This window comes from Hemicordylus capensis, chromosome 4 (assembly GCF_027244095.1).
Source record: "Hemicordylus capensis ecotype Gifberg chromosome 4, rHemCap1.1.pri, whole genome shotgun sequence".
Taxonomy (NCBI): domain Eukaryota; kingdom Metazoa; phylum Chordata; class Lepidosauria; order Squamata; family Cordylidae; genus Hemicordylus; species Hemicordylus capensis.
In genome coordinates this window covers 123976093-123998171 of record NC_069660.1, presented here as the reverse complement: position 1 = coordinate 123998171, position 22079 = coordinate 123976093, and the positions used below count along the sequence as shown (strand labels likewise).

Sequence of the window (22079 nt, the reverse complement as noted above, 5' to 3'; positions counted from 1 at the left end):
TTCACTTGCAAGCCTCCCACACTTCTCAATTAAAGCCTTTATGCTGGAATTGAAATGTTGCATTATATGCTCTTTGTTCCATTTTTTTCTCCTGACCTCCAGATTTGTTTTTAAAGTTGAAGAGAAAATAATTTAACATTATCATTTTCAAAGAAGTATGGGCCCTTCATGAGGCAGTCTCCCTCTCTCCACATGTCCCTCAAGCTATTTTTTGTTCAAGTCCTCACAGATCGCATCAAAATTTATATCACGTTTGCCTGCAATATTTGTGAATTCCCCCTTCCAGATATATTTGTGATGGGAATGAAAGGCTGTATAACCTCACACTTCCTCACACTGACGTGCTCTGAAACCTCCCACCATCCACTCTCCACGCTTACTAGGAACAGAGTTGTAGCTATAATTGAGTGGATGGGCTCAAAGAACCCAGGCCCCCAAGCTCCTAAGGGCTCCCCAATTCCATCCCTCTGTATTTTCTTCATTATCAACCTCACTCTGAGGGGCAGCTGGGGAGAGAAGTAAACACGGGCCCCCTCGTCCTTAGCTACACCTCTGACGAGGAATGTGCATGAACCTCGCATGCGTGGATGCCATGTGTGTGCTGGCACCACACGCAGGTTCTTGGGAGGAGTGCCACCATACTAAGAAGATGCATGGGGTGGCGGAGGGCAGGTAAGGACCTCCTCTTCTCCTTTTAAAAATCTTGTTCATGGCTTTCCCCCAGCAATGCGGAACCTGTGCATGAACCTAATGCTTACATTTTTCTGAACAGAAAAATGCTGTAGTCATGGAGAGATTCTTCCTATGATTAGAATGCTGGGGCGTCTCAGCATTCCACATCACAGGAAGAATCTCTTTGAAGAGCAAGTATTGTTCAGATAAATGCTGTAAATGTGGATAGTGGTGGGTGGGGTTTTAGCCTGTGTCACAGTGGGTGGGGGGCAGGCTTTCAATAATGCTGTTGAGGATGATGTATGTGAGTACAGTCTCCCCACTTTCTATAATGCCTGAACAGGACTTCTGTGATTCTCACTGAGCAACTGGGGCTGGAGAGCAACATAATCTAACAATCTTGGGCCAAATTAGATGAGATGATACCCTAGAGATGCATGAACAGTCTCCCTTTTTTTTAAAACTTATATGCAGCAAAAGGAGGGAATTTAATTGGAGCAGTGAGGGGAGTGCTTAATCCCTTCTCCTTGGACCCTTTCCCCAATTGTTTTATAGCTGCTTACCTCATAGACAGAAAGAGACCTTATGTAGATATAACCAAAGGTTTAACTCCATTTTATCCTTCTCCTTTTCACACACACACACACACACACACACACACACACACACACTTACTTTCTACAGGGTCCAACCATTGGCAGTGAGTGGCTTCACTGTGCTGGGTGTTCTGGACAGCTGTGCTCACTGTGCAGACAGGTGGCCAGGTGTGGGTTTCACCCACTGTGCAACATCTTCACTATAGAACCACCTGAGCTGGCCCAATCATTATGCAACATAAGGCAGCCGCTTCCAGTTGCTTTGTGCTTTACTTTTATTTAATTACGATCCACAGACCTGACCTTGTTGCAGATTTTGAATGTAACTGAAAGACAGCAAATTGTCCATTATTTAATTATTATGTTTTTTGCTGCCGAGGGCTGCCATTTGTGTCTCAAACTCCAACATGTTTTGAATTATCCCTAAGAACATCATGAGGGAAGCTCTTCTGATGCACAGAGAGCTGTTGCTAGATCATAGCAACAGTGGAGATTTTATTCCTTTTTAAAAAAAAAAAATCATTATTTTATTTATTACTTACACAATTCAACTCTTACTTTTCCTAGCAAAACATACTTTAAAGTGGATTAGAATTACTATTTCTGCACCCGCTGTTGTTTCTGGAGAGCAAGGGGCAGTCCTTCCATGAGGCAGAGTGAGGCAGTTCCCGCAGGTGCAGGCATGCAGAGGACACATGAAGCAGCAAGTGCTGGCCCACCCCCATCATATGCATCACCCAGAGCCAGCTTGTTGCCTTCCACTGATAAAGGCAACATGTTGCCCCACCTCCCTCACTGGCCTTGGCCCTGCACTTGGATGTTGCCCCACCCTCCTGTGGATGTTGCCCCACCCTCCTCACTGGCCTCTGACCCATGCTTCAATCAGCCCAGAAGCCATCCTTCTTTCCCCTGTGCTGGCCTCTGCCCTGATCACTTTTTATACCACCACCTCGGCCCACAGGCTGATCTTGTGTCATTGACACTGGTCACTCCAAAGGTACTGAAGTGATCACTTCAGTGATCCCTTCTGTGGCACAATGCTTCATGTCACCCTCAAGGCAGTTTTGCTGAAGTTTTGTAGCACTTTGATTCTGTAACATGCACACTGCTTTCAGGCAGTACCTGTTGCTATATCATGGACTCAAGCTAAGTGTTTGGTTACTTTAGATTAGCTTTGAATTCTTGATGTATCAATGGATTGTATTCTTGTGAATTTATCTAGATATTTTTGATATGTTATAATGCTTTTCCTGGGCGTTATATGTTATATGTTATAATTTATAGTAATTATGTTATAATTTATTTTACTGGGCAGTTTAGAAATATTGATTATTTATTTATATTTTGTTAGATTGTACCAGTCTAAATTTTAACCTAGATGTTCCAGATAGCAATTTTGTACAAAGAAGTAATTCCTAGTTAACGATTAACTATTAATCTGAGGTGAGATTATCTAATCAGATTATTTCTCCTGTTACCCCAACACAAAATATCATAGTGGCAATGTCCCCTACTCACTCCACTCACCATTTTGAAAGTGTCTATCTGCCTAAAGCCCACAGGAGGGAAAGAGTTATACATCTAAATAAAAATTCTTTTCATGATTATTATTAAACTGATTGATATAGCATTTCATATTCAAACGATTAAGATTTATTATGCCCTCTTATTCTATTCAAACTCAGTTTGCAAAAATAAAATAAAAATAAGAAAACAAAACAAATAAAAATAAAATTACCAGATTGCGTGGAATTCATGGTTTAATTAATAATTGGCATAGATGTGATCTACAAGCAATCCACAGTGCAGATTGAAGAGATTGGATGTGCATCAGTGTACGGCTAATAATACATAGCTGACTGGATTTATGCCAGTACTGTAAAAGTATACCCAAGGAGACTGTACATTTGTTTGTGGGAGGGTAAGATATTCCGGAAAAATGCACACGCTGGGATCAGCTGAAATAACAAATGCTTTTAAAAGTACCTGAACCTTTGGATTAAACTCTTAGCACTTACATTACTGATTTCTCCCCTTCCTCTTCCCCAAGAAACTCGGAAACCTCAGTAGAAACTAGAAATTCAAATTCTAATGTGAACTGTCTGCTGAACTTCATCTACCAATGAATAAATATTCTCTCTTTGAGAGTGGTAGCTGGAAGGAACAGTTTGGCATCATGATTTCTCTGAAGGGAATTATTCTAACAGCGTGTTTTCCTTGATTCTCCTGCTGTCTCCACTTTTGTTGCCCAAGGAGACAAGTCTGTCTTAAATCTCTCCACTACAGAAGCTTCTGCACCTACTTAGAATATAGGCTGAAGGTTACCCTATAGATAAAAGAAGAGAGAGTGGAATTTAGACAATAGGAATTCAGAGAATAATAGAAAAGCAAGTGGGGGCATATGACAGCAGCAAAAGAGAAATAAGAACCTTAAAGGCACTAAATAGCACAGATTATGAATATGAAAGCATATTTTTGAGATCACAATAGTACTTTAAAAACATCAAGTGCACTGATATTAAAATAATGAGCCCAAAGTTCTATACGTAATTAATAAATCATTTCCTGTGAAGTTTTTCACACCCGGCTTTTAGTTTGCATCTCCTCTGGAATGGAGATGTGTATTCCACCAGTTTTTCCCCTAAGCCCCTACAAGCTATCGGGAGGCACTTCACAGACAATTCTGGTTTTTCAGTGTGTGTCAGAGTGTGGTCCAATTTATATCCGGGGTAAAAAGAAAAAAGAAAATCTACTTTTTGTGTCGGTTTTTGTGTTTTTGTTTTTTGCAACTTTGAACTCGCAGTAAAGCCTCACAGTAAACCCGCGGTAAAACCTACATCTGGGAAAGTTCCATGTGATTGACATTTCAATGGTTAAGAGCCATGGAAATATTTCTTAATTTCCTTTGGGTCTCTTTTTAGTTGTAGTGGAACATATCATGGTTTGAGGCCCTGTAGCTAAAGCAGCACCTTAAGTCTGACAAGTGGAACAGAGGAGCTTGACTCCACTCATCTAGATAATATTTTGCTATTCAAATATGGAGGTGCAAATTTGCACTCATAGGCCAGTCCTGGGAAATTCAACTAGCACTTATGACAACCTCCATGAGGCCATTAAAGGTAAAGTGTGCCATCGAGTTGGTGTTGACTCAATGCAACCACAGAGCCCTGTGGTTGTCTTTGGTAGAATACAGGAGGGGTTTACCATTGCCTCCTCCCTGTGCCGTATGAGATGATGCCTTTCAGCATCTTCCTATATCGCTGCTGCCTGATATAGGTGTTTCCCATAGTCTGGGAAAGACACCTGCGGGGATTCGAACCGGCAGCCTCTGGCTCGCTAGTCAAGTCATTTCCTCACTGTGCCATTAGGTGGTGCTTAAATGAGAGAGAGGCCAGAGGCGGCCCAGCTCCTCTACCTTTTGTGCTGACCTGCTTACCTTCTGTTTTTAGGAGGCTGCAGGAGGGCATGATTAGTTAAAAAAATGGGGTGCAAGGCATAGGATCTGTCGATTTTATTGAAGACCCTCTATCTCTTCCCCTATAATGCAAGCACTAGTCATCTTTGCCTTTCTCATCTTAGCCCTGCCCCTTTTAGTGCCACCCAAAAGCATATTCTTGTATGACACTGTTATGTAGTATTGAAAAGCCAGCACCACTAATGTGAAGAATGCCTCTTCAGTTTTAATTAACTTAAGATATACCTTGTCATTATTCAAGAATGCAGTATGAACTTTTTAAGTATAAGTCATAATAAACAGTGTCAGAGTGGCTACCTGCAGGTGTGGTGCTGTGGTTTAGGCACAGTACTTGGCTTCATTTTTTGCACATGGAGTAATAGGATCAAGTATCAACAGCCAACAGGAGCCCTTATATGAGAGAGAGAGAGAGAGAGAAAGAGAGAGAGAGAGAAGGAATATTAGGTGTAATCCAGCTAAAGTTAAGCATTGTTAAGTCCCATGAATTGGAGAGAATTAAGCAAATGTGTAAAGCTGTGGCTGAATTATACTATTGGTGTTAATAAATAGTCTGGGCAGTGGAAGTCTAAAGTAACAGATTTTTGGCTCTAGCCAGATAACATTAACTTAATTATATGAGACTCACAATAAATGAATATTTTTGACTGGAATCCCAAATGTTGCTTTACACAGTAAAAGTAGTTTTGTTTGCTTTGCATGTACTTCAAGACATTTATTATCCGGGAAATTGATTTTCTGTTGTATATTTCTCCCTGGCAGCATCTAACTCTTGTAAAAAAATCTTGTGTATTTTGGTCCACACAGTTTTCCATCTATACATCTACCTATGTTTCTTTACATTGATGCTCTGTCTGAACAGACTGTGTAAATATTGTTGCTATGAAATAATTTCTCACGGTTAGTTTTTCAGCTAACAATTCCTGATGAAGTGAAGTGTTACTTGCTCTGTGTAGCAGCAGTTAAGATGCACTAGCAAGGCCCCTCCCCTAGATTAGAATGAAGATATCTTTCATAAAAAAGATATCTAGTGGGGGGGGGGGACCTGACATTGGCAAAAGAACCCTGACATTTATACTAAGTTTTAAATTTTGGATTTTTCTGGTGACCTTATGTTCCAGGTGGAGGCAAATCAAAAGTGACATGAATCATGTATGTATTCACAGAGTTCTCACAACTAGTATTTAAATAATATATACTCAGACACTTAAACATCTGGAACATGCAGTTTTCAAAGGCAGCATTTATTTTCGTTATAGTATAAGCAGTACACTTACAGCATTTGCATTTTCAGATCATCGTGCATCCTAATTAGATTCTACAGTCTTCCTGCAAGGTGTGCAGGGAGTACTACTTTGTCAACCTTACATCTGTTTAAAAAACAAAGGAGAAAGGAAAGTGATTAGGTGATATATTTCACTGAAGTGATTATAGTGACAAGTGACTCTTGGGCAATTTGATCTTAAATATTTGCGCCTGGATATCTTCCTGCTTTGCTGGCATAACAATGGATTTACAGGATGTACTCCCAAGTAACTTTGCAGAGGTTTAAAATCTTAGTCACTACATGGCCTCATCTGTTGGAAAGCTACAGCAGGGGGGAAATCACTGGTAGCTGTACTGCTCCATTTAGAAAGGAGTGGGGGAAATCTGAAAGGCAAAGTAAGGAAATATCTTTATTAGGGCCAAGTAAAATTTCACAAAGTAGTGAGCTTTCAAGTTCTCTAGAAGCTGGATGCTAAACAAAACAACCAAGGAGGAGGGAGACAGTCGGGCATGATGGACCCCCTCCCCCAAATTTTGCTGTTTGTAACAGTTTTGAAACTGAGTGCAGAACGTTTAATGAAGACTTGCTTAGCTTCTGCTAGGTTCAAGTTTTTTGTATATAATCTAGCAGATCTTATTCCAGCAGTAAGCAGAGCACACACAGATTCCTTGTAAAGCAGGGAGCAGAAGTAAAGGGAAAGTTTACCTCTTGCTACTGGCAAAGCTGACGATTAATTTGAAGTAATGCGCTAGATGCAGAATCAACAGAAACCAAATTGGGTGAATTATGCAGTGGTTGGAGGGCATGTAACATCCTGCCCCAATTAAGTCCAGTCTCTAGGCAGTAAAAGAAAATCTCCCTCCTGTTTTAAGATCCTGCTCCTGGATAGCTAAGTTCAGTATTCTCCAAAACACATTAAAAAATCATAGGTAGCTGTGTCTTCTACCACCAGGAAGTTATCCGGACTTGGCTTCATGCCATGGGGTATCTGAAGAGCGAATCTGCTTCGCAGCAGATTCGTAGCTGTTTATTTCAGGGGATTAAAGGGGCCATTCACATAGGGTCCTTTCTGGAATGAAGTTTAATAGGTTCTTCTCTGCATTCTCTGCAGATCCTTTTCCTTTGTGCATTCCCACAACTTTCTCCGGGTGTTTTCCCCAACCAATCACATCCCAGAGGTGGAGGTGAGAGACCTTTTTTGTTTTGTTTTGCTTTGTTAGTTTGACAGTCGGTGTTCCACAAGATTGATTAGTCAAAACAACAGAACGCTTAACCCGAAGCATTATCTCAGCGAATGTATCTGTGGGGATGTTTGTCGAAACCACTCTCAATTTTGAGGGTTCATTTTTATCCTTACGGCGTGCATAACAAATGAGGGATCCTCTAGGATAATTTATTTGGGTGAACAAAATCAATGGGCTCCATTTTTCAGTGATTCCTCCCCCACGACACACGAATTATCCCAAAGTTTCCTTTCTCAACTTGCAACAATGAATGAGAAGTTGGAGAGATGCTAGCCTGGGCTGACTTCTTGACATTTCACATTTTGAAAGGACTTAATTAGTACTAGGGCTGACCTAGAACCATCTCAAACTATGTGAAACAAGAAAAAAAAAGCCCCTTTGAGCGCGTGCAGAGAGCCATTGTGGTCACAACCAAGTCCTGGACTTGAGTCGTAACACCTCTCATTTTTGAAAATCAAGCCCTGAGTTTCCAACACATGGTGAAAAGTTGCCCCCAGCTGCAATAGCCCCTCCCCCACAACAAACCTTGCACCAATCCTTTATAAGGGTCACTACCACCACCACTTGCCAACACTGTACTCTGAGCCCAGCCTGGAATGGGTTTTCTAGGTTCACGAAACTTTTTTTAACAAAGCCAGAAGCAAACACGATCCCCCCTGCCCAAAGCCTACCCGCGAAAGTTGTGCTTCCTGCACCATCACACTGCCTCCCCATCACCAGCAAAGCGTGTGTGGCTTGCTCTGTTTTGCCCACGCTCCGTCCTAGGTAAACAGTGCCAAAGCTGCATGATTGATCACAGGTAGTTTCTCTCCCCTCCAGTTGCCAGTTTCCAGCCAACTTGCTGGGGAAAGGCAGGCTATGGGGGAGGGGGAAGGAAGGCAGCCTTGGAGTAGCAGTACTTCCAGTGTCCAAAGCCCTTTGCTATATTTCTCTTTTTACAGATTCCAAAAGGGCACCAGCTCTCCGTTTAGCCCATTTCAATAACAGCTTGGATTATTCCCAAGCAAAGCTAGCCACAGTCGGGAAAGCAGACAATAAGGAACACAGCTGTCAAACTCCCCTTCCTTGTGGAAGACTGGTGAGATAAGTTGCCAAGCAGCACCCTCTACTGACTCTTGCCATTCTGCAACTCCACCCAGCAAATATTTTTTTAAAAACAAAACACAAAAATTGCGAGTTTTTAAAAAAGCCTATTTCTTGGTAAGGGCCCATCCACACATCGTGGAGAAGCATGGGGGCATACCAGAAACCTCTCCCCCTTGCCCTTCAGAATAAGCTGCTGCAAATAGAGGATTTCCCCTCTCCCGACATAATTTGGGCTAAGCTAGAATGCACAGCCCTAATTCAGGGAAAGCCAGAATCGAGTGTGAACTGGTCCCTGATAGCCTGCTGCAACGTCAGGGTAAATTCGGCTGATATGTGAAATCACACCCTCCATTACAGAAGAGATGCGAGCTAAAAGCCATGTGTATAAAAGGCCCTGTAGATGGACCTTCTGTGGAGAGGGTGATATGTCACATGTTAAGAACACAAGAACAGCCCTGCTGGATCAGCCCATCTAGTCCAGCATCCTGTTTCACACAGTGGCCCCCGCATGCCGCTGGAAGCCTACAGGCAGGAGTAGACGGCATGCCCTCTCTCCTGCTGTTACTCCCCTGAAACTGGTACTCAGAGGCATCCTGCCTTAGAGGCTGGAGGTGGTCTATAGCCCTCTGACTAGTAGCTGTTGATAGACCTCTCCTCCATGAAGTTATCCAAAACCCACTTAAAACCATCCAGGTTGTTGGCTGTCACCACATCTTGTGGCAGAGAATTCCACAAGTTGATTATGTGTTGTGTGAAAAAGTACCTCCATTTGTTAGTCCTAGATTTCCTGGCAATCAATTTCATGGGATGACTCCTGGTTCTAGTGTTATATGAGAGGGAGAGAAATTTCTCTCTATCCACTTTCTCCACACCATGCATGATTTTATATACCTCTATCTTGTCTCCCCGCAGTCATCTTTTTTCTAAACTTAATAGCCCCAGGTGTTGTAGCCTTGCCTCATAAGAAAGGGGCTCTAGGCCCCTGATCATCTTGGTTGCCCTCTTCTGTACCTTTTCCAGTTCTACAATGTCCTTTTTGAGATATGGTGAACAGAATTGTACGCAGTACACCAGGTGTGGCTGCACCATAGTTTTGTATAAGGGCATTATAATATTAGCAGTTTTATTTTCAATCTCCTTCCTAATGATCCCTAGCATGGAATTGGCCTTTTTCACAGGCACCGCACATTGAGTCGACACTTTCAACGAGCTGCCTACCATGACCCCATGATCCCTCTCCTGGTCAATCACCGACAGCTCAGATCCCATCAATGTATACTTGAAATTGGGGTTTTTCGTCCCAATGTGCATCACTTTACCCTTGCCAACGTTGAACTGCATTTGCCATTTTGTCGCCGACTTCCCCGGTTTGGAGAGATCCTTTTGGAGCTCCTTACAATCTGTTTTGGATTTCACTACCTGAACGATTTGGGTATCATCTGCAAATTTGGCCATCTCACTGCTTACCCCAACTTCTAGATCATTTATGAAAAAATTAAAAAGCACCAGTCCAGTAGCAATCCCTGGGGGACCACACTTCTTACTTCCCTCCATTGTGAAAACTCTGCATTTATCCCTACCCTCTGTTTCCTGTCCTTCAACCAGTTAGCAATCCACACATGTACTTGTCCCCTTATCCCATGACTGCTAAGTTTTTTCAAGACCTTTTTGGAAGTCCAGGTATACTATGTCAACTGGATCACCTTTATCCCCACACACTTGTTTATACTCTCAAAGAGCTCCAAAAGGTTTGTGAGGCAATCTTTACCTTTGCAGAAGCCCTGCTGGTTCTCTCCCAGCAGGGCCTGTTGTTCTATGTGCTTTACAATTCTATCCTTGAAGATGCTTTCCATCAATTTGTCTGGAATGGACGTTAAGCTAACCGGCCTGTAATTTCCCAGATTGCCCCTGGATCCCTTTTCGAAAATCAGTGTTACATTTGCTACTTTCCAGTCCTGCAGTGCAGAGCCTGACTGCAGGGATAAGTTATATATTTTTGCAAGGAGGTCAGCAATTTCACATTTGAGTTCTTTAAGGAGTCTTGGATGGATGCCATCCGGCCCTGGCAATTTGCTAGTTTTCCTTTTTTCCAGACAGTTTAGAACATCATCTCTTGTCCCTTCTATTTGACTCAGTTCTTTAGCCTTCATCCCTGAAAAGCCTGGTTCAGGAACAGGCTCAGTATCCTCTGCTGTGAAGATGGATGCAAAGAACCCATTTAGCTTCTCTGCAACCTCCATATCCCTCTTTCACTCCCTCATTGTCGAATGGTCCAGCTGCCTCCCTGGCAGGTTTCCTGCATCTGAGGTATTTAAAGAAGTTTTTGTTATTCTCCTTGGTGCTTTTAGCTAAATTTTCCTCACACTTCCTTTTCGCCTCCCTTATTGTTACCTTGCATTTCTTTTGCCAGAGTTTGTGTTCCTTTCTGTTCTCTTCATTTGGACAGGCCTTCCAATTTCAGAAGGAAGTCTTCTTCCCTTTCATGGCTTCCTCCTGGACTTAGTGGTACCTTTCCTCCTTTTGAACATACAATCTAATTTGCTTCATTTTGATAAAGCACTGTTTTTTAGCCTTGTTACCAAGAGAGCAGAAGAGAACCAGGGGGAGACAGTTCCTCTGTGGGGAATTTAAAATATTAGATAGAGTAGATAATGTTTCCTTTATCAAAATGTTGGTATTATTGTGAAAATAGGTGGGCCCATTGTGTTTGTTTAATCTAGGTCTTGGGAAATGCATTACATCCAGATGGGCAATTTGGGATTCAATTTGTGGCTCAATCTGAGGGTCACTTGTTCCTATGTATGTATTGATGGCGAATGTCTGCAAATCAGACTGCTAAAATGTTAGGAAAATACTGTATTAAAATTCTCCTTGATATTTGAGAATAAAAATAATAATTCAATGCAATTTTGGTAAAATAATGTCATAAAAATTAGAACAGAAAGGTAAAGAAAGACCACGAGCCACTGCTCCAGATTGTGTATGCAAATTATAAAGTTTACCTTGATGGTTTTATCCAAGGAAATGTTTTAATAACTTTATCAACGTCAAAGGTGTCATCTGATATTTTTCTGTGAAATCTTGCAACTATCCTTTCATCTGTGTTGTAAACACATCAACAAGTATGTAGAATGTCTTGACTTTGAAATGCTGTCATCTACTTTCTGTAGTGTTGTCAGCAGTCATCTTGTTATAAAAGTGTTTCGTTTCCAGCTCCATTTCCTTTCGGTAGTATGTCGACGTACCTCATTCTTCTGCTGTGTTCATTACCTCTTCTGTTTTTATCAGAGATTTAGTGTGACAGAGTTTCTCCTTCCTTTTGCATCATGTTGTTTTCCTTTGGTTCTTTGCTGTCACCAAGGCAGTTGTGCTACTTTGAGGCTCCATTGAGAGTGTTTAACCAAGTATCTTCAACATATTTCGCCAGAAGCACTGCATTCATTTGAACTCGTGTGTATATCCCTGATGGTGAGAAGTCCCTAAGATTCAGTTAGTTTTCATATTTTAGTTTAGTATAAGCATGTTCATTAGCATTAATGCTATATGGACTCTTGACTTTACCCATATAAAGTGGTAATAAATAATAATATTCATTGCCAAATAAATGTCTGGCAGGTTGTGCTGTAAAAATAACATGAGTGGGCACTCAGAGTTAGCATTTGACCAGAGCACCAAAACATGCAAGGAGGGAGGCCGGGATTCTGCAAATCTGCAAAAGCCAAGGCATGCATCTGGATCCTGTAGAACAGCCCATCAGTAAATACTGTGGGAGCTTAAAAAGAAATAAAATAAACCTACATGTGGAAAAGCCCTATGTCAAGAAGAAAAGTCACAGCATAGCCTTCTGCCTGATATATACTTTTTAAAAATGGATGGCATTCCGTTATGTGAGCCACCAACTTGCAACGTGAAACAGGTTTACCACTACATCTCTTGTTTATGAGGCCTTTGTCTGCATCTGCATTTTAATTTGCTGAATATTCTTTTAGGGTTTTACACCAAGTAACAGCAAAGTTTCTGTATGAAGTAGTGTGATGAACCTGGGCTATAATGGCTATGAATGTTAGAGTTTGGCCCAGCTTGTGTAAACTTCTATTTTAAGAGACAACAAACAAAGTTAATCTTACCTGATATATTCTTTGTGTGTGTCCTAGGAAGCAATACATAAGAACATAAGAACAGCCCTGCTGGATCAGGCCCAAGGCCCATCTAGTCCAGCATCCTGTTTCACACAGTGGCCCACCAGATGCCGCTGGAAGCCACAGGCAGGAGTTGAGTGCGTGCCCTCTCTCCTGCCATTACTCCCCTGCAACTGGTACTCAGAGGCACCCTGCCCTTGAGGCTGGAGGTGGCCCACAGCCCTCTGACTAGTAGCCATTGATAGACCTCTCCCCCATGAAGTCATCCAAACCCCTCTTAAAGCCATCCAGGTTGTTGGCTGTCACCACATCCTGTGGCAGAGAGTTCCACAAGTGCTTTTCCCTTTCCCATAGTTGATTTCTCATTATTAAATTCTTAAGAAGCCATAAATACTCCAGAGAGAACTGGGCAAACCACCCTTCAGAGGTGAAGATTCGATCTGAAAGAATCGCTAATTGTTCCCTTTCTAAAATAATTAATTTAAATCAAATTTTGTTAGCATAGATAATATAAACTTATTTTTAGAATAAGCTTTGATAACAAACTTTTCAAAAGCCTTTCCCCTTGCAGTCTCTATGACTTGTAAGGCATTCATTGGCTCATGTCATTAGAGGCAGGGCGTTCCTTACCACTATAAGATATTCCCCTTAGGGGATGGAGCTGCTCTGGGAAGAGCAGAAGTTTCCAAGGTCCCTCCATGGCATCTCCAAGCTAGGGCTGAGAGAGACTCCGGCCTGCAACCTTGGAGAAGCTGCTGCCAGTCTGTGTTGACAATACTGAGCTAGATGGACCAGTAGTCTCACTTGGTGTATGGCAGCTTCCTATGTTCCCTTTTTCCATTCCTGAAGGGTTTTCCCTGTTACACAGTGAGAATGAAGTTACCTATAGTACAAGAGCATTTGGATATGCAGAAGGTTTTCTGGCTGAGGTAAAATGTGACTTGTTACCATTTTATCAAATGGGCCATAGAAAGTTTACTTTTAATCTTAATTTAGTGAAATTTAGAACATTATTTTGTTTATATTTTGAATTCTAAATAACCTAAACTATTAAGAATAAAACTTTTTAAAAAAACAAATTGTACTTCAGATCAGCTTCTATATTTGAATCGTTTGCACCTACGTATGCTTGATATGTATCTACAAAGGAGAAGGATTGCTGGTTTTATTTTTGTCAGCTTTCTGGGAATATATTTTGTATCAAATCCAAAAGGAGACATGTTCCAGAAAAACCAATATGGTATGTGGAAACAAGGCATTATAATTAAAGAGGTACCGGTATAGCCACAGAATAATCAATGGAATAGTGGTGCTTTAAGGTTATAGGACATTAGAAGCACATCACAACATACTGCAAATTCCTACTGTGTTTAGACAGCATATTATGACCTAGAATTACTGCCAGGATTGCAGGAGCACCAAGTGTATAGATGTAGGTGGGTGAAGCTAACTGTGCTTTAGTGAGTTTTGATTGGGTCACATATATATGATCATTTTAGATGGAATACTACCAGTGTTACAATTTGCCTACTGGGAGTGATCAAACACAACAGTAATTATTAGGGCGAGTCATACTTATTGTGGTGCATGGAATAACTTTTCCATAAAAATGACTAGGAACCAAGTAGAAAGGAAGTACTGTAGACTGGCAATATTTTTTTTTTATTTGTCATGTACACAGTTCTATGGAAGTAAATCTTGGGATTGCAAGCGCACATTTTCTATCTGTACGGCTTTGTGTAGTTTAAATTACCTTTAGTTTTTATGATAATGCTGTATCAGAAAGGGGGTCTATAAATGCAAGCAACCAGTAATGTGAAGTGTTTTCACCTGCTTCTAAGAAAATGAATGGTATTAGAAAAAAGATTAAAGTGGGACAGGGATAGGCAACCTTGGCTCTCCAGTTGTTGCTGAACTATAACTCTCATCATCCCCAGCCAAAGTTGGGGATGATGGGAGTTTTAGTTCAGCAACAGCTGAAGTTTGCCCACCCCTGATGTAGGAGATACTGGCTGACATCCAGACTGAGCTTGTGCAAATGTGTTGTGCTAGTGTAAGGGAGTTGTGTTAGCTAGCTCTGCCAAGTTGGGAGCTTGCATTCCAGACTAGTGTTGCACCAGTGCAACAAGTTGTGCAATGTGCTATGCAACCTTGAATTGCAACTTTGTATAGGTCCCAGAAAAGGTCACTGCTAGTACAGCAATATCATGGAGTACTAGTATTTTTAAGCCCGTTAAAATAACGGGCGCTAGTTGCTGCCGCACCACCACGGAGACTGGCTGCTTTCCCTCTTTCTCTCATTTATTAACAGCATCCACACATATGTACCAATAGCGTGATGGAGACCCACGTGTGTTTTGCGGGCATTTTTGCACAGACACCTGGTATTAAAAGTGCTTTTTACGTTTTTTGTTTTTTTTTAAATTCCCAATTCTGTAATGTGAACGTAAAATTAAACAGTGGCTGCTTGAATGTCTGTTCTGCTGAATGGCTCTTCTGTTTCCTATCCCAGCTCCCTGCCAGGGATGTAGCAAAATTGAGCGGATGGGTTTAAATAACCCCGGGGCCCCCAGCTCCTTAGGACACCCCCAGCGCCACTCCTCCCAATTTTCCCCCATTATCTTCCTCACTCCAGGGGCAGCCCCTCACTCCGAGTCCGAACACGGCTCCCTCTCCCCTAACTGTGCCTGGTTGCCCCGGCATTCACACATCCACGCAAGTTAGATGGAAGTCTGGAAGCACTTTCCGCGGCCTGCGTGAAAAAGAAGATGATGCTCTTCACCGCCTGTACGTGCCAGCAGGCGATGGCTGACGGGGAAATCCATGCCTGACCCTTCCTCCCCCTTAAAGCGACCTCCCTTGGAACGCCGGAGTTTTACACGCAGTCGCAGGGCGGCTCGTTGTTGCTTACCGTCGCAGTGCCGCGTGGACATCTGCGGGCAGCAGCAGGCGCACCTCTCTCTCTCTCTCTCTCTCTGGGGGAGCTACGGAGGGAGAGGTGTAGCTGTTTGGGTGGCACGTTAGGGGCTGGATCCCAGCAGGCTAGGCTCCATGAAGGAGGAGCAGCAGGAGGCGTGGAGCTGGCTCTTTGCCGGCTACTGCGGGCAGGCACCACCTGGGAGCCCCTGGAGAAGGACACGGGCAGGGCGCCTGGGGGTGGGGCCGCCGGCTTGCCTTCCTCGCTGCGGCCGCGGCCGCCGGCTCCCCTTCCCTGCTTCGTCCGCCGGCTCGCCTCGTCCGCCGGCTCCCCTCTGCTGCTGCTGCGGCCGCCCGCTCGCCTGCGCTGCCGATGGGGCCGCCGGCTCGTCTCCGCCGCCGCTGCGGCTGCCGGCTCGCCTCCACCGACTTCCCCTCCTGGCCCCCTCCCGGTTCCCACATGTCGGCATTTGAGCTCCATACGGCCGCTTCAGTGGCAGGGCTGGCCCCGCCGCTGCCACCTCCGCCCTCCCTGGTCCCCACTTCTCCTCCTTTCGAGCGGAGAGGCAACATGGCCGCCTGGTGCCTGCGGCCGTATCTTTCTCTGATGTTCTGGGCATGCGCTCCGCGCATGCCCAGAACGGCCAAGAAAGACACGGGCGCAGAGACACAGGCGCACACCCAAGCCTTTTATTATAGAGGATAACTTTGCACAACTCTGCAAACTTCCTAAGTGTGTTCAACTTCTCATGTTGTACTATTGTAAGGAAAGTCTGGATGAGAGTCTCTGTTCTGCTTTTCTTGTTGTACAAGTGGTCCAAGAGCACAATTGATTGTACAACTTTGAGCATCCATGCAGCTACTGGATCTTCTTGCATATGTGCAACTTTGTTTGTTGCACTAGCACACTATTAGTTTGAATGTCAGCCAGTGTGTTACATTGCAGAGTAATTCTGTGCACGTTATTCTATATTCTGGCACAAATTTATATGGTCATGAGTCAGCTTTCAGGTTATGTATTAGATACTTTGGAGTTACAAATTGAAACTGCAGGCTCGCCAACCTCTCGTGTCACATTACATATAAACCATGAACTTGGGCCATGAACTTGCAGGAAACAATCATGTGCAAATAACAAGCAAAAAGAATATCTCTCTATATTTCTCTTAAACGTACCCGTCGCTAATCCCATGTGTGGCAGTACTTGTGAGAGTTTGCTAGCAGCTGCTGTATAGCGACAGGGACGGGTGGGGGGAAAGAAACTGCTAGCCAGGAGATCGGCTGAGCAGTGGCCATCGGGCAGGGAGGGCGAGAGGAAAGTGGCAGCCATTGGGTGGGGAGGACGAGAGGAAAGCAGTGTCCATCAAGCGGGGAGGGTGTGAGGAAAGTGGCGGCTGCAGGGAGGGGAAGAGGAAACAGATGCTCTGTGCCCGGTTCAGCTAGTATTATTGATCACTTTATAGCAAACAAACGGTATCCTCAGCTAAATTAAACTTTAATTACAAGAACCACAGGATTTTGTGTGCTTGACTTCTGTAAACCTTTTAGGTTAAACTGAGATTATTGAAATCAGGAGATCATAGAGGCCTTTAGTTCTTCTGTGTTTCATGAAGTTGCACATATAGGCCCAGTTCAGATGTAATGTGGAACTGTAGGTCCAATAGACCCGTGGTTCTGCATCTCCCTCCCCCTGCTTTCACGTACGCATTCATACAACAGGGAGAGCAACTCTCTGCAGTCAGCAAGCTTCCTCCCGCAACTCCAGTTCTGTGTTGCCCAAACTGCAGTGCCAGTGTTTGGATCTAATGCTAGCACCACAAAACCGGAATCATGAGATACTATAGACATTTGTGGGGGCAGATAAAAGACCCATTCACACATTATGTTCAACACTTGTATGAGTATACAGTGTACACAGGTACAGATATGTTATGTTGAATGCAGGTACTGAAATACACTTCCTATCTTTTAAAATGAACACTGGTTCAGTCATTCACACAAACACATGTACGAGTGTACAGACATCTGTACACTTGTACAGCATAATGTCTGAATCAGGCTAAAGAAATGTTGATATCACCCTGCTTACTGATATGTACTTTGACATCTAGATACATACAGGTTTGGCAAGAATGGTATGTACTTTGAAAATGGAACTTTTTCTCAAATTTGTTTATTTATTAATATTACCATTTCTTAATGCATTATTTGAACCTGGAAAACCATAGTCAAAACAGCCCAGCAGTTTGAAGGGACTGAAAGTATGATTATGAAGGAACTGTGATTCTGACTGAAGAACAACGATGGGAGAGGTACAAATCCAAAAAATGTAAATCAAGGTTAACTGAAAATTACTTAGCTGTTTAGAATAAAGGCTTGAATTTCCTGAACAGGCATGAGTTAGTGCACTGCTGCATAAAATGTGTGCTCAGCCCCTGGAGAGAAGAGTTTTGCATCACTCCTGGGAGATTCCCTCTGGCTGACATACAAACAGTATTGGTAGGGTCCAGAGGGAGCTGTGTTTAGTTCTCTTAGGGCCCAATTTGGCAAACACTTATGCACTTGACTAACTTAAGGGGAACTATTTGCATGAGTAAGCTTATTCAAGTGTATAAGTGTTTGCAGGACACGACAGTCAAAAGGCTGGTTATTGAGGTCAGTAAACATAAGAAAATGGAAATGGAGTGTGAAGGTATCATCCAAGTAAATGCACTATATAGTGTATATTTTATTCTTGTAGAATCAGAAAAATTGCAGAAAACTGTACACATTTTTTCATCATTTCCTGATTGAGCGTAGATTAATTTTCACATAAAAGGAAACTCGCCCAAAGAGTAGGCCATAACAAATAAAATGGGATCTAAACATTAAAAGACTTGGCCAATATTGTAAAACGTAATACAAGTCAAAAGTAACACAGCAACTTTTCACTTGAGTCTTAAAGCCATCATCCTGGTTACAGAATACAGTACACACAAAATAAGGTTTCAAATATACAGATTTTAAGAAAGACACAACAGCAATAACTTTGCTGTTAGCAGTAATTATTGGCTAACAAGCTTTTGACATTTTCTTTGTAACACTCCCCCCCCCCGCCCCGCTCATTAGTTCTTCCATTGCATTCTATTGATAATCCAGTTTTGGTGGTTTTGGCATCTAAAACTGTTTGTGTTTCTTTACTCAGTGGAAAACTTCCATGGAACTTCTCAGGCTTTTAACAAATTTGTACTTTGATGGGACATGTCTTATTCTATTGTTGTATGGATCACTGACCCATGACTTTCTGGTGTTTGTGATTTTTCTAGTCACATTGCTCAAGAACATGCAGGTTTATGACTTGTTATGTGATCTCTGTGAGCTGAAAAGACTCAAAACATATGGCTGATCAGATGTTAGGCTTGGGGAAAATCAAAAATTAAACTGTCTCAGAGCTGTTGAGAGACTGCTTTACTATATATTTTATGTGATTTGTGTATGCATGGGGGTGAGGGAGATGCCATCTTGGGAAGAGACTCTAAGAAAAAAATATCTCTGAAAAATGAACAGTTTGTATGGTTGCTTTAATCTTTAAAGTCTGGTCAGCTAAAAGCAGATGTTGCAAACTAACATGGAAAGTTGCCTGAGGCCAAAAGAACTGGAGAGCACTCATTTTAATGTTAAAAAGGGGAGAAGTGCTTTCTAAAATTGTGGTGGGCATGATCCAGTCAAAGCTAAGCATTTTTACATCCCATTGATTTTAGTAGGAACTCTTTAAACACGTGCTTAACTCTCCCAATAAAATCAAGATCTAGTTTCTTCTGACCAGAAGCCTCCAGTCAAAGACCTGCCTAGTTAGTTCAAATCATATGTGAAATTCAGTACCCATCCCTTATTTATTTACTTTTGCTCCCTTTTAAGACTAATAGGATACAATACCATAGTAATGAGAGAAGCAACAGAATTTCCCCCTTTTAAAGGAGCAGGAGCCTTCTAGCAAGCCTATGTTCCTTTTGACTAGCTCACAGTGTTGCAGCCTTCCCCGCTGATCAGTGTATCCCCAGGAAAATATATGGGAGGGAGTATGTAAGGGGCCAGTGTTGGCTCATGGGAACAGCTTTTTAAGGAAAAGCACTCTGGGCATTTGAAAAACACGTTGCTTTCAAGTACCACAAGGGTCCAGTAATGGGGATGGCGGTGAGGAAGCTACTTCTCTGGAAGGCTCTTGCCCACCTGCCCCCCTCCGGCAGAGTCACCATTGCTCTAGATCTTCCCCATCTGTCCTTCTACCCAGATTAATTTAGTCAAATCCATTGCTCACTCTGTCCTTTAGCGTCAGCTTCCCTGCTTCTGGGTTCCTGAGGCATCCTACCTTGTAGAGGTCTTCTCTTTGTCAGCTTTCCAGCTTTCCCTGCCTTATACACCACATTCTTCCATAGGACTTGTGTAAGGATCAAGACATAAGTATCTGTTCTCACAAAAGCTAGACCACAAACCTTTTATTGTTGATGCTTTGTTCTCTGGGTAGCTGGAATGTTCCATGCAGCACACCAGCCCAGTGAACTGGCTCGCAGGGAAGCTTCATTGACACAAGTTCAATACAATACAGATGGAAGCTGAATGTACTGTACAATATACATTGACACTGATAATTCAGGAAAGAGGCATGGAACATCCATCAGTGAAAGACCATGACTGTAAATGTTTGGAATTTGAATGAATGAATGAGTGAGTGAATGATTCTGCACGTTATTTCAAACACCATTTGTAATTCTGTGTCTTACTGGAATGCTTAAGGAATGTCTTCCCATATGTTCAAGGAATTGCTCTTTTAAACTTCATGCACCAAATGATTTTCCCCAGCTGTCCCCCTAAAGATGTCAAACTGCAGCCCACCTGCCGATAGATGTTGGCCTATATTTATGTATTTACTACATTTTTATACCGCCTTTCTGCCTTCACAAAGGCACCCAAAGTGGTTTACAATATTAAAAGAAGCAAATAACAAATTAATAAAATGTTTCAGGCTGTTGGTCTTTTCAGGAGCTGAGGACAAGAGCTCCCTGGCCTGGGGTGCATGCTTTCTTGCCTTCCTCTCAGGGCACACTATACTTCCCATCATCTCTGGCTACTGGCCATTGTAATGAGGATGATGGGAGTCTTAGCCCAACAACGTCTGGAGGGCCAGTTTGATGACACCCCTGCCCTAAAGGGCTTATTCAGACACTGCTCCAAATAATAACCTGTGCCCCCTTTGAGTTATCTCAACAGTGCTCGAATGACTAAGGATTCAGTTATATCTGTGAAGTTACTGCCACACACTACAATTAAATTCTAAAGATGTCCTATATGTTATCCACAAACAAGTCAAAATGTTACTCTGCCTCCTTATTGGTTTAATAAAGCTTTTGGGATGTTGGAAAGAACAGCCTAGCTTAGGGAACATTTCCCAGAATTCTTTCAAAAGCATCTTTTGTTATTGTGAGTGCGTGTTCCTTCTGACTTCTGAAAGTTCCTTAAAAGAGACAGTATTTTCCTTCCCCTCATTGTGGTGCATTGTTCACAGGGCAACAACTGCCTGTCCTGTGGGGGAAGAGGATAAATTCTTCAGGAGGTAGAAAAGGTATGAACTGCTGATTAAAATAAGAGCAGTTGGTTATTTGAAGTGCTTGACTGGCCTGTCTTTCCAGCTTCCATTGTTTCAGGCAGCCAGTGGAGGCCTGAGAAAACTACTTGCGGTTAATCCTGTTTAACTTTTCTGAGGTGAAAACTGGGGAGCGGGGGAGGGGATGTGGCCTACTGGCTGTGGGACCTCCTATGGAGCAAACCACAGCTATTGAAGGAAGGCATGCTACAGAACAGGCCTCCACTTTGAATATATTGGAATCTGCTCTTACTTTTAATTTATAGGTCCCAAGGAATTGTAGGTACCATCGGAACAGAGGTTGTCACTACAGAAAGGGCTGTCAGATTCCCTAAACAAGTAAATGATCCTGTGCTGTTCATTTTTCATTTTAGTTGAATATATTGCATTTTAAAATGTCACAATTGCTTGTCACTTAGTTCTGGTTTTACTCTGGAGGGGCAGGGGAAAATGACCAAGGTAATCTTTCATAAATCGTTTAAGACTTCCTTCATTAGATGGAAGCTGAAAGGAAGATAAATTATGTAATAACATCTTCACAGTATTTACTAGTATCTTTATTAAATTAAATAACGTATATTCCCTTGTGAGTACATCATAATCACTATATTTAATATCATTTTTTTCCAGCTTGAGAATTAACATCTCAATTTTGAAATGACAGAACCAGCCTTATTTTTGGATAATTTGTTTTTTGAAGGTCCAGGTGCAAAAGAAAAGTAAGTTGGCTTTTTGATCTGGTGAATATTACTTGTGTGTTTTGGGAAAGAAGGTTTCATGTTTGGCTGTGTCCTAACTACATGTTTAAATAAAATAAGGGTTTTCACCTTCATCAAGCCATAATTAATTAATATCTCTTATTCTAGATTGTCAGTCCTTCAAAAATAAGTAATATTCCCTATTTTACTCCTTCATATATCACAGATTATCACTGCAAGCCCCTGGACAGTTGCAGTATAATAATTGATTATTTTATTATATTGTTATTGCATGATTTTTTCCCCCTTTAGTGCCCTTTAAAAAACATATAAATTATTCCAAACGTAAATCTTTCTCTGACTGGGATC

At 42.3% G+C, this 22079-nt stretch overlaps 1 protein-coding gene and 1 long non-coding RNA gene across 15 annotated transcripts in view; one reads left to right on the top strand and one right to left on the bottom strand.

Annotated features, from left to right (window-relative positions):
• Nucleotides 1-3020: 3020 nt before the first annotated feature.
• Nucleotides 3021-20982, bottom strand: LOC128322300 (uncharacterized). Of its 2 annotated transcripts, none has more exons than XR_008305657.1 (4): nucleotides 19741-20982; nucleotides 6018-6110; nucleotides 5041-5133; nucleotides 3021-3594 (listed from the first exon to the last, which is right to left on the bottom strand). It is a non-coding gene; the product is annotated as an uncharacterized LOC128322300 (long non-coding RNA). The 2 variants fall into 2 exon arrangements; XR_008305656.1 differs by having other exon boundaries at nucleotides 19865-20982.
• HFM1 (helicase for meiosis 1) overlaps nucleotides 19404-22079 on the top strand; it is a 151710-nt gene continuing 149034 nt past the window's right edge. For 2 of the 13 annotated variants that reach the window (XM_053243309.1, XM_053243313.1), the window contains exons 1-2: nucleotides 21160-21351; nucleotides 21643-21731. In XM_053243309.1, coding sequence (XP_053099284.1) covers nucleotides 21670-21731 — 62 coding nt within the window. In that variant the 5' untranslated portion in view covers nucleotides 21160-21351; nucleotides 21643-21669. The other 11 variants (XM_053243311.1, XM_053243314.1, XM_053243302.1 and 8 more) reach the window with 10 other exon arrangements.